The sequence below is a fragment of the Octodon degus genome, unplaced genomic scaffold (genome assembly GCF_000260255.1).
Source record: "Octodon degus isolate 3935 unplaced genomic scaffold, OctDeg1.0 scaffold00028, whole genome shotgun sequence".
Taxonomy (NCBI): Eukaryota; Metazoa; Chordata; class Mammalia; order Rodentia; family Octodontidae; genus Octodon; species Octodon degus.
The window spans coordinates 870,440-883,670 of NW_004524604.1; the positions used below are offsets into that span (position 1 = coordinate 870,440).

Consider the following 13,231-nt stretch of genomic DNA (forward strand, 5'->3'; position numbering starts at 1 on the left):
TATATATATATATAATTTATTTATTCATTTATTTGGTGCAGGGTCTTGCTACACAGCTCGCGCTCATAGTGATACTCCTGTCTCAGCCTCTCCAGTGCTGGGATTACAGGCATGTGCCACCACACCTGGGTTTTCCTTAGGGGATGGCATAGTATGTAGTACTGGGGATTGAACCTGGGTCCTTGTGCTTGCCAGGCAGTCACTTAGGCCACTGAACTATCTTCTTGACCCAGTATCCCCTATATTTTTTAATTCTCTTGTTCAAGTTTTACTCTTTTTCTCTCATATAATGATATTTCAGATTTTATTGTGTTGTGCCTCAGGAAAGGGGTGTGTGTGTGTATGTGTGTGCTGTGTGTGTTCACACACATGCATGACTGTGATATTTACGTATTTGCTATGTAACTTAAGATAAGGCTAGGAGCTAATGATGTGACTGTTTTCTACCCTAGTGAAGCCTTTTTAATGTGCAGTACTCAAAGTTATTAATAGAAGCCTGCTACTGGAAAATTGTTGTAGTGGATAAACATTATTTAAAGAATGTTTCAGGGCCAGCGAGATAACTCAGCAGACTAAGTGCCTGCTTAGGCAAGTGCAAGGACCAGTTTTCAATCTTGGGCACTACATTTCATGCTGGCCCCACCCGTGGGCTCTGTGCTGGCCACCAAAACCAGGCATGATGGCCCATGCCTGTAATCCCAGCACTGGGGTGGCTGAAAACAGGAGGATAACTACGTGTAGTGAGACCCTGTACCAAATACATAAACAATAAATAGATAAATGACTTTAATGACAATGGAATACCCTTCTCTGACAAAACTAAACAATAAAAGGGGACACAAATGAAGGACTATTTTGTATCTGTATATTCAAAATATTTAGGATAGATACACAGCTACCTTCTCTTAATTCAATGAATAGAAAGATTTGTGCTAATAGTGTTTGTGAACAGGATATCTTGTCTGCATCTTGTACCATGAATAACCACTAAGACAACCATATGCAATGTACTAATTATTGCAACTGTCCTACTAATTGGTTTTGAAACTGTATCATTGATGGTTGTTTCTCAATAAAATTATTTAAAAAAACAATGTTTAAGTCACTGTTCAGATGTTTAGTTTGCTTTTTGAGTACTTCATTATTCTTGTAGAATCATGCACCTAGGACTTAAGCCCTAACTATGCAGGCCTTTTGAGGCAAAGACCTCAGGCCCAGCTTCTCTGCACTCTCGCTTGAGCTGTCTTATTTCATATGTCCCTCTTCCTCAGCCCACTCCCTTGGTCCCCATAGAAACACAAGCTCCAGCAGCAGTGAGTCCCAGTGCCAGTGAATCCCTGGCTCACTATTTTGGTGGCCAGAGGAGAGTGATGATTGCCATCTTCCTGGAGCTGATTCCTATATGACCTGACTACAGGTCATATAGGAATATGTTTCATATTCCAGATTTCTACATCGCAATGATTTAAGAGCGGCCATTTTTATTTCCTTCTCAGAGCACGTGGATGAGCGAACAATATGCAATGGAATTGCCCCAGGAAAAGATGTGGATGGGTTTCACATTATCAATGTGGGAAGACTGTGCCTGGACCAGCATTCCTTCATCCCTGCCACTGCTGGTGCTGTCTGGGAGATCATCAAAAGGACAGGTTGGTAGCCTAGGATCTGCAGGACATAGATGTCAGGTGCTAAAATGAGCATTTGTCCACTGCTTTTAAAAAAAATCTTTATTTATTTATTGATTGATTGATTGATTGATTGATTTGGTGCAGGATCTCACTATGCAGCTTGGACTAGTAGTGATCCTCCTGTCTCAGCCTCCTCAGTGCTGGGATTACAGGCATGTACCACATGCCTGGCTTTAGGGCTAGCATGGCATGTGGTACTGGGGATTGAACCCAGGTCTTTGCACTTGCTAGGCAGGCACTTAGACCACCAAGCTATCTCCTCAGCTCAGCTCTATCCATTGCTTTGATAGAGCAACCTCAGACCTGTAGAAGGATAAAACATGATAAGCCATAAAGCTTCAGTCTGCAGGCAGATATAAAGCTGTAGAAATCAAAAAGATTCCCAAATAAAGTAAAATCAAGAGCATGTGCCAGATTTCAGGTAACTGCAGTTCCAAGTTGTAAGGGGTGAATGTTCCAGATGATATTTATGGCTCCTTACTGTTAAACTAAATTTCATGCATTTTGGTGAAAACTTTCCAAACTACATGCATTTTATCTTTCTCCTTAACACACTGATCACACAGGAATCTCCTCTGTTGCCCAGGTTCCTATTTTGAGCATTCCCCTTCAGGTACATCTGCATGATCACACCCGCTCACTCTCAGGTGTGCGGAGCTGGTCCCCACGCTGTGAACCAAGCCCAGTCACCCACAGTTCAGCCTGCCTGGAGGTAGGGATGCTCCTGTACTCACCACTCTCCCTGCCATTTCTTGTAGCATCTCTGCTTCTCTAATCTGCTGTTTTCTAACTGATGAAAAATTTGCAAGAGAAATCAGATTCCAGGATCATACATTTAAGATATTGGTACTTGGAAAACCTTCATTCTAACTTCTTTTACTTATAAAGAACTGAGGCCAAAAGAGGTAGAGTATGTTAAGTCTGCAGGCTTTTTCTTTTGCAGACTTCTGATTCTCTAAGTTTAGCTTTTTCCTATAGAGAAAAGTACATGCACTTTGTGAATAATCCCCTTTCCCCATTTTATTTTATCTCACCTTTGCTCAATGTTTGATTGCCTATTAAGCCTGGTATTGTTACTTGGTGTATTTTATAATTAGCAGTTAATATATAGCAAAGTTCTGCACTTATAACTCTTCATGTGGATTGCAGTGTTTAAAAGTAATGTAATGGTAACTTGAAGGTGCTTGTGATTTTTAAATGGTATATAATCAGAGAGGAAGTAAGTGACAGATTCAAGAAGCATAAAAGGAAATAAACATAAACAATTGAATACAGGCATGTAAGAGACAAGCCACATAATTCAGATTTAATTAGAGCTTTGTAAAGAATGCTTCATTTGACTGTTCGGATGTATGCATCTTGTGGTTGATTCTGCATTTAAATCAAACTCTGTGTTTTAAGGAATTGAAACCTTTGGGAAAAGTGTGGTTGTGGTGGGAAGATCAAAGCACGTGGGCCTGCCAATTGCCATGCTCCTGCACACAGATGGAGACCACGAGCGCCCAGGAGGTGGGTAGAACAAGACACGTGTAGGCGTTGGCTTGTGCCTTTTGGGGGCAGCTAGTAAGAATTCTTGATGGTGTGAATTTGCATAATTTGGGGTTTATACAGTCAATATTCTTTATTCCTCACCTAATAGTGTGAATGTCAAAGAAGTAAATAACGGCATTGTTGAAAATATTTGGCCCTTTTGTTCCTATTATTTCTTTTGGCCACATTTTTTTTTTTCTCAAAATAGCTCATGTTTAATTTCAAGATTCTCCCAGTAATGCAGAGTCCATCTGAGTATTATTTCTTTACCATGTTCAAATCAAAAACCTAAACTGAATACACAATGTGTATCTTGCCTCCCACGTACAAACCCACAATCAACCAAGCCCCAGAAAGTATTAAGAAAGTCCTGGCCTAGCCATATAGTCATAGTAGAGCATGAACAGCCACCTCAGTCACGATCCTGCTCTGAATTTTACCACACACAGTTTGAAGTAGGCTTGATAAGGTCCCTTTGTTAGAAGTCCCAGTGAGCACAGGTTCTCTGCTTCGTGGGAATGACCATGGGACAGCCTGAAATCCATACTTCAGCAGCAAGGGAAATTGATGCTGCATTTTTTGAAACTTAAAAAAAAAAATGAGGATGAAGCCTGACTGTAACAAGTTACCAGATATCTAAAATCATCCCTAAAATTAAAAATAGATTTAAACACGGTTGTGAATTTTACAAAAGAAATAGTATGGTTAGATAACAAGATTTTTGCTTTTTTTCCCATAATTTTATTGAGAAACAAATAGCAATGAGACAGTTTCAAACCAAATTGGTAGGACAGTTTCAATAATTAACACACTGAATACATTCTTCTTAGTGGTTAATTGCTGTACAAGATGCGGACATGATATCCTATTTACAAACACCATTAGAACAAATCCCTCTATTCATTAAGAGAATGCAACTATATATCTATGCTAACCACTTTGAATACACAGATACCAAATGGACATTCATCTGTATACCGCCACATTTGTTTCTTAAAATCATTAATAATATAAACATGCACCAGCCTGGCAAGTGCAAAGTCCTGAGTTCAATCTCTGGAATAATAATAATAATAATAATAATTATTATTATTATTATTATTATTATAATTACATAAAGGTGAAATGTCATAAAAAATTTAGATGCATAAAAATCAAATTTCAGAACATCCTCAAAATTTTGAGAAAATGGATGTGAAATTCCTAAAATGTAAAGGTCCTGGTATTTCATAGGACAACAAGTTAGTTTACTTTGCAGACAAGGGGGTTGAGGCTTAGGCTGGTTAACTGGTCATCTAGTTTAGATTCAGTCACTGAGCTTCAAGAAGCAGTCACTAAGAAAGCCTGGTGACTCGCCAGTGTTTGCAAGCATGTGGTTGGTTGGGAAGCCTACCATCCCAGCTGCCCCCCCGCTGGTGGCAGACCAGTTTCCTGGGGAGATCCAGGAGTTGGCTGGGAAGAGATCCAGCAGAGGGACCATTCCCAGTCACCTGAGCCAGTGTAGTAGGCAGAGAGTAAGAGCTTACTCAGTTGAATGCCAGCTGCTAGATTTTGCAACTTGTCCCAACAGGGCAAAAAAAACCCCAAGGTTCATGTTCTTATTAGTAGTTATTGGTCTGTGTGTATGTTTACAGCTTCCTTTATTGCTAACTGTTCTTAATCTTTTGGTGGGTACTTTAGAGAGAGTCTTAATTATTTGCATAGAAAGTACTTCATTTGTTCCTTTAGTTCCAAAAAAGGGAGGAGCTACTTCTTTTTTTCTTTTTTTACTTTCTAATATTCAGACATGCACTTGCTTGTATACCACACACACACACACACACACACACACACACACACACAGACACACACACAAACACACACATCATGTATAGGCATGACTTTGGTGAATTATTTTCCCTTTCTGGGCCTAAGGATTTAAATATTGCCTGCGACTAACGTGTATATGAAGGTCACAGTAAGTTAGGGCCTGATAGTAATTCCAGGCAACCTGTTAGGTGCTCAGTATTGAAGAGCTTTTTGAACAGGCCAGTCTCATGGTACACGCTGAGTTCCATCATATCTATCTCCAAAGCTGCATTCTTAGTTTCAGTGTTCACTTTATTCCTGCTGGTTGGTCTCTTAGAAGGCCATAATAATAGTGATTTGTATTTATCTTTACATGATGGTTTTATGTTAAGCAAAGTAAAATAGTTGGCAATATTTACCTAGTAGGATTTTCTTAGAAAATTGTGACCAAGAGCTGATAAGTAAGTTTTCTTTAATTCAACATTATGTTTTCTTATCTCAATATCACCAGACAGCAAAAATATAGCTCCATGTTTTACTCAATACTTTCTCATGAACCATTAATATTATTCCCATTTTTCTGGTAATGAAAATGAGCCTTAGAGACCTTGAAGAATGTGCCCAAGGCCATAGAGGAAGTGGGGGCCCCCGCACAGGAGGGGGTGCTGAGTCTGTCAGGAGGGCAGGACTGGTTCAGGCCTTGCCATGCTGTGCCCTGAACTGTGGACAGGTCATTTAATCTGCACAGACCTCCACTTTCCTCATCTGCAAATGGAAATAATATTGACATCTCCTTTACTTGGATACTGTGAAAGCTAAGTGAGATACAGAAGGAAAACAGTGACGACAGAGCCTGAGCCACAGCGAACTAAGTCTGTGAGTGGAGCTGTAGCCATTATTGTCATTTCAGTTACTATGGCTAAGTTAATAACTGTACCACCAGTTGTAGAGTAGTGTGATTTGAGCTGAATAATGTTCTGCTGCACTTTATTTGCAGTTTTGTTTTCTACTTGGTTGGGGTTGGCTTTTTTGGATACTAGTTGTTAGGTTTTTTGGTAATAAGTTGAATAACTTCAAAACTATATAAAAGCTTACATAGTATTTGATAAAAATATGACATTGCTCTATTCCAGTTAGTACTTCACAATGCATTTTTTCTTAAAGGCAAGTGTATATTATATTCTAGCTTCCTATTAAGTTTCAATTTTGAATGTCTGTAAAGTACCTCAGAGAATTACTTTAGCCATTTTTAGCATATGTACAGGCAAGGACTATTTTCAGGGTTTTTTTTTAAACTGCAATTATAGATAATTAATCTTACATAATAAACATTTTTATTATCTGTGGCTTACTTATAGGTACCCACATGTATAGTAAAAATATTGAAGTAACCATGAGAAAGATAAACAAATTTATAGTATCGATAACCTCCAAGGAGAGAATTATAAAGACATACTACTTCAAAAAGTATTTTCTGCTGTGTGTAATAGTGTCACTCAAAAAGCTTGGTAAAAATTGGGTAAATATGGAATTGGTTATTATGCTTGTTCCAAGACAAATGGGTAGAGTTAGGTTTATAATAGTGCAGACACCATCACAGTTACAGCATCTAAAAAAAAGGTAAGAAACTACACATAAATGGCCATGAAGGTTTTGCTGCATGGGTGGTGGTAAAGGTTCTGCACTTCCTACAGGAGTGTGGTGATGTGCTGTTCATTAAGTGGCTGTCAAGAGTTGTTTCTGGAAATCTGGCTGTTTGAGGGAAGATTAGTGTTCAGAAAGCTGGGGTCTCACCAACAGCACCTCTGTGCTGGCCCTCCCAGTGCATGTTCAGTTAGTGGATGTGATGGACCATGAGTATCCAGCAAATTCCTGCCCGTGGTCTTGTTCAAAAGGCATCTATAATATACAGCATTCAGCTTGTGCTATTTCTTTGCCAGAAGAGATTCAGAACCCAAATTCATTTTAAAAAAAATCTCAAAGCCAAAGATAATTGCACTAAAAGACAAAAAAGCCTGTCTGTAATTTAGCTTGCTTTCTATGTGTCTCACTTGTCTGGCTTTGCATTTGGATGTAGAGAATAGAGACTACAGCTATGGTGCATGGAAAATATCCTTTTAATTAACCTGGGGCTTGAAATAGGGAGAAGGTGCTGAAATCTTGAAGTGAAAGGGTAGGGCTGACGAGGGCTCCTGGAGGATGGGGTCACAGAAGCTGGGGGTGATTTGATGTTTGAGACACGGGTGCAAAGAAGAAATGGGAACCATTTCTTCTCCCCTGGAGCTGTGGCCTTGGAGATGGTGACAGAATGCAAAAAGACACTGCATAAAAATATGAAGAACTAAAACTAAAGATTTGAAGGCACAAAATACAAGTTGGCATCTCTCAGCAAATACACTGTGCTTAGAGAAGCTAAGGGTTAATTGGAATGACTTCCAGAGATGGGCCATGGAAGGTGTCTTTCTGTGATCTCACTGTTCCTGGGACAGTTGAGTACATTGTGCCCCTCCTCAGGTGACTGTGTATTGTTTCAGTTTCTTCCTGTGTGGTGACCTAGAGAGTTTCACCTTCTTTCAGAGTAAAACTGAGTATCCCTGACTCTCCCATAGCATCTTTGTTTTTCATTTTACCATGATGAAGGAAGAGAGAAATTCCCCAATTTATTTAAAACAATTCTTTCTGCAAAATAAATTGCCATAATGACCAACATATTATAGTAACAAATTGTCACCAGGGGATTGCACAACCTGAGTGCACCTCAAAATTTTCTAGAGTAAATTCTCTGCATATTCTTTTGTAAGGAGGACATCTCACAAAACAGGCCCCATGAAATGACCGCACAGGTCCCATGCTCCTCCTTCGACAGAAAGGTCATGGTCTCCCTGGAGGGCACTAACACTGCCAGTGCACTTTAAAGAAGCATTTTGGAGGGGCAGTGCTCACCGATCTTACAGCCACAGAAGCTGTAAGTGATGTTCTTGACCCCCTGCAGCTGCTAGCCATGCTGCACTTGCTCGGCAGACCTGGCATCCCTGCCATCCCTGCAGTCTGGGTGCGGAAATCTCTTGAAGCTCCCCTCTACATTGTCAGGACATCTCTGAGGAAGCTTTATGTTCTCCTGCTGTCTCTGTCTTTGCACTTCCTATTCAGGCTGACCTGCTGCTGAATATTCTGCATCACAGGCATTTTTTGTTTAAGAGACTGAAAGACTTCTGTCAGTGCAATGCCTTTCCTTGGCGAAAGTTGACTCCAGTTGTGAAATGAACTCTGCCAGCAGGAAGTATGATCTCCCTCTGCAGGATGCAGTAACTCAGCAGTGGATGCTCAGGGCAGGGCAAGGCAATGCAAGTGGCAGTATGAAACGTTGCCCACAGGTGGATTGGGCCAAGCTCGCTTGCGCACCACAGAACTGAACCAATGGTGAGCACAGGGGAAGGCAGGAGTCATCACCCTCCAGGACTAAGGCATGCACTCATGAGGCCACGAGCACATTGGGGTGTGTGTTGTCTCTGTGGTAAGAGCCATTGTCAGCGCAAGATGGCAGGCATTCCATCACTGATACTCCATCCCGCAGTATTAACCTCCCTGCCGCAGGTTACAAGCATTGTAGTGGTATGTCAGGGATGCACCAATTCGGATGTTTCTGAGACTTTACTGCATCACAGCTCTTGAGTCTGGGTAGTTGGTGTGGTAGAAAAGAACAAAAGATGAATCCAGTCTCCTTTTCTAAAATGAACAAAAGGAGCAACTGTTTCATTTTTAGTGTCTCCTAAGTTTAACCAGCTAATATCTGGAAAGTGCTATAGATGGTAAAATAAGTATTCTCCTTCAACAACTGGGACTATTACACTGTTGAAAACCTAAGCCCTACTTAAGTGGAGTCCAAATCTTTCTCTTCCCTTTCATTTCCTGTCTTTCTCCATGACCTCAGAGTGCTACCAGGCATCTCTTTCACTGCCAGCACAAAATATCCCTTCTCGGGTGTCTGTGGCCTGGTTGCTCAGGGCATTGCTGGTTCTGTCGTCTGCATCATCCCCCCACCAGCGATTCCTCCTGTCAGAGGCTGGAGGTCCACTTGGGTTTTTTGTATTGCTGTAATTTAGTGCAGGGCTTCAAAGGAGAAGCGAAGTCAGCCAATCACTAAGTCTGTGTGTCAAGTATTCCTGTGTGCCAAGTACTGTACCAGTGATGTAGAAAATGGTGCTATAGAAAATAAAACCATGAGGGCTGTAAAATATCTCACTGTCACTTGTGAACAAAACCTCAGTGGCAAGAAGGCAAGGAAGAAGGGAAAGAAGTAGGTAGGTGACTAGCATGCACCAGTTTCTTGCTATTTAAATGGTAGGCATCTGTGAAAAAGATGAAACTCCCCACCGGCAAACCTCACTTCCTGTTCCATAGGGGCAGAAGTGACTTCATAGCTATCAGGAGGTAGAGGAGACCTCAGGACAAGGGGCAGAGAGGGGAGTGGTGCTGATGGCAGCACTGAGGAGGGTCTTGGTATCTGTCCAGTGAAACATAGAGGACACCTTTTTGTTTAGACTGCCTTTTCCTGGAGCTGCTGACTTGCAGTACTAGCTTCTTAGAGAGGGGCTGTTTCTTTGTTTGAAGAATGAGGAATTCAATAAGGAATAAAGCAGACTTGGCCCTGCCCTTCTGGGACATGGTGAGGTAGGAAAGAGCCCTTAGCCTGGAGAAGTGGGGCTCTGTGTGTAATGTTGTACTTGGGGAATAAAATGAATGACCTCTAATCACAATTATAGATGAATGTTATACTTCTCCTGGGTTTACCTCTGCCGCTATTTAATGGGTTGTGTTTACTGTCTGCCTTCTGAAGCTAAAAACTAAAAATCTTATAGGCATATGGCAGTATATAAACCATGATGCAAAAAACCAATAGTAAAGCAAAAGGGAAGGGAGAGCTGGAACTCAAATACAGCCAGAGAGAGGACTTCTAAAATACACACACCATTAAATCTTTCTAGCTCAATTCCCACTGTCTAGAATGGTCTTTTTTTTATACTGGAGGTAAATATATTTGGTGAATTTATTTAATGGACTTTAAATTACACTTGCTGTGGTTGGGTCACTAATTTCATCCTGACAGCCTATTCACAGCAAAATAGATGATTAGTTACTCAAGTAAGTGTCTTTAAGATTAAAAATAAACACATTGCTGTGTTAAAAATAAACATGCTGGGGGAAAATAAAACATTTTCTCTTATTTAGATGGAAAAGTAATTTCTTTTGAGGGTTCTTATGCTTTTCATTAAACAGAAAACCGTATAACAGATGGACTAATATTCATCATGCTTTTAAACTTAACAAATGGTCTCACGTTATGGGTTGCTTCTCCTGATTTTGAGCATAGAGCAAAGCTACCACTGGCATGCATAACTCCTGACTTATTTGACTTTTCTCACTATGTTTCTGGATCATTCCCTTTCTGGCATCTTCTGAATTGGTGGTTCTTAGCCCTGGATGCCAGCTAGAATTGTCTGGCTGCCTGCCCTCAGTGCACAAGAAAGTGAGAGCTTCAGGACTGGGACCTGCTTATCACTATTTTTAATGACTACATAGAAGAATCTAATATACTCAGGACTGAGAACAGTGGCTCCAAACACTGGGATGGGCATGGGACTCTTTGTCCATAGGCTTTCCCCAAGTGACCTATTGTAGCTCTAGGTACCACCTGTTTCCTTGTGGATTCTAACCCTTGTGACCATCATCCAGCCAACACTACCTCCTGTGTGTGGCAAATAAGTATTCTAAATTTGGTGCATGCAAAATTTCACTGTTAATTTTACCAAGTTTCCCCATCCTGCTTAAGGCACTGATATATACCTGTAATTTTAGCTATTTTTCAAGTTCAAGTCCAGCCTACACAACTTAGTGAGATACTGTTGCAGAGTAAATTTAAGAACAGGGTATGTTGCTCAGTAGGAAAGCATCTCTGGGTTTGATCTCCAGTACCATAAAACAACAATGAAACAGTAAAATAAAGCTAGAACAAACAGCCTCACTGGCTTAATTTTTTTAGTATCTTTTTTTTTTTTTTTTTTTTTTTGGTTAAAATTAAGTAAATGATGATTTTCCTTTTTTAACATTGCTAAGCCATCCCCTACTTTTATTTATTCAGTAATCAAGAAATAACCCCAGAATTATGCTAGGCAATAGAATACATGTTCTTTGCTCTCGTGTACAAAAAGGTATGGAAGTAGAGATTGCAGTGTCCCATGACGAGCTCCAGGCTAGAGGAGGCTGGTATCACAGTGCTGGCTGGAAGCTTTGTCTGCTGCAGTGGAGGAAGTCATATCATGGTGAGGAGCCATGATTCTTAGCATCTTGTGTGGTGGATATACTGGGAAGCCCTGCCTGGTGGACTGAGTGTGGCAAAGGGACACAGTGGCTGCAGAGAAGCCAGAGGATAATGGGGTTGTGTTCTACCTGAGAGGTGGCAGGGGCCTGGACCAGGATGTGCTGACTACGGTGGTGACAACATAGACATGTTTTACACTGCTCACTCAGGGATCAGACACGGGGCATGAGAAAGATACTGCAGATGGACTGAAGAGCTGAGGAATCCTGGGTGCAGCTTGCTGAGATGGTCTGGAGACAACTTTCCCTTCCTGTAACAAACACCTGAGGTGATCAGCTCATGGAGGGGAAGGTTTATCTTGGCCCACCATTTAGAGGTTTCATCCAGGTCACTTGGTTCCATCGTGGCAGAGCAGGTGGCAGTACAGAAATTCTCTATGTTTAGGAGGCTAAGGAGGAGACTCGTGTCCTATAGTCCCCTCAAAGACAGGCCCCCAAACACCTGCAAGCCTCTCCTGGACCCCAGTGTCTGAGGGCTTGGCCTCGTCCCAGCAGTGACTGCCTGGAGAATGAGCTCCACCACGTGGACCTTAAGGGGAGATGGCAGCTTCAAGCTGCTGCAGATCTTATGGCAGGTATTTCCTCAAGTTGGCATTCTGTGCTGATTCTGGGCTACCACCTTCTCTACAGTGTTATTTTACATAAATCATAGAGGTGCTGATAGCCTGGAAAACTGCTCTGTGCCTCTGGTGGAAAGTACTTGCTTGACTGTGGATTTTACAGTCAAAAACACATTTTTCTCTCGAGTAAATCATTGAATTCTCTAAAAATTCTAAGATTCCAGAAGATAAGCTCTGAGTCTTTTGTTCTTTCTATGTTTTGTAAGCATGCAAAGCACAAGGGATCAGAAAGTTGCTTCAAATTGTGCTTACAATTTTTAAATCTGGCTCCCTGTGCTATTAAAAGTGTAGGCTAACAGCAGTGCTCTGTGGGGTCAAGCCAAGTGTGGCAAGTCCCTTTGGGCACCAGGGGTGCACACCTTTCCCTGGAGCAGTTGCTGCAGCTTGCACACTCACCCCTGGGAGACTCTGAGGAAGTGGGAAGGACTAGAGGAGCAAGCCAGAGGTTTCACTGGAGAAAGTTAACAAGGCTTTTCATAGTGCTGAGTAAGGCAGGTTAAATATGACTGAAGTGACTAGCAAAGACAGGTGCCAGACCAGCAGCAGGACCTGAGTGTCACCAACAAGTCAGAGGCAGAAGAATCTGAGGCATCCCTGGGACATGTTTGCTTTTGACTCCTTTGTTTTTCTCTCTTGTAAGCATCACTGGGTCTCTAAAGAGCAGGCTGAAAGCCTCTCTCTGGCTTCTTTATCACTGTATTCATAAGCTCTAATGCAGTAAGTCTATATACGACTTTTGGCTTTGATATATCCCTGGAAATTGCCTGCCAAGCTCATGTAAGAATTACAGGTAACCTGATAATACTTAAATATATTGCCAGGAGATTGAAATTCATTTTTCTTTTGCTTGAAGCTTTACAGATTTTTAATTATGTGTATGTATATAATCACTGGATTATGCTGTATTTCTAAGTTCTTTTCTGAAATAGCACTGATGGAAGGTGAGAGGTCTTGGCTTTGTTTTGGTTTTGATTGCGTGTGTGTGCACATGCATGTGCATGTGTGCATGCACACACATCAGAGAGGCTCTCATTTGGAACTAGATGATGCTTGTGTGTTTGCTAAAGTATGAGATAGTCCTCTGCATAGAAGAAAACTAAGAGATAGGAGGGTGCTTCATAACATTGGTGCTTTGGGATGTGATGCAAACCCCAGGTTTTTTTTTAATAACTTTTTTTAAAAAAAATTATTTATTTATTTGTGTGTGTGTGTGTGTGTGTGTGTGTG

General features: G+C 41.2%; 1 protein-coding gene across 6 annotated transcripts in view; it reads left to right on the forward strand.

Moving 5' to 3' along the window:
* The window catches only part of Mthfd2l (methylenetetrahydrofolate dehydrogenase (NADP+ dependent) 2 like), a 99,628-nt gene that overhangs the window by 25,395 nt on the left and 61,002 nt on the right, over positions 1-13,231 (forward strand). For all 6 annotated transcript variants that reach the window (XM_023713022.1, XM_023713025.1, XM_023713024.1 and 3 more), the window contains 2 exons: positions 1,497-1,649; positions 3,090-3,197. In XM_023713022.1, coding sequence (XP_023568790.1) covers positions 1,497-1,649; positions 3,090-3,197 — 261 coding nt within the window. The remainder of the gene's footprint in view (positions 1-1,496; positions 1,650-3,089; positions 3,198-13,231) is intronic.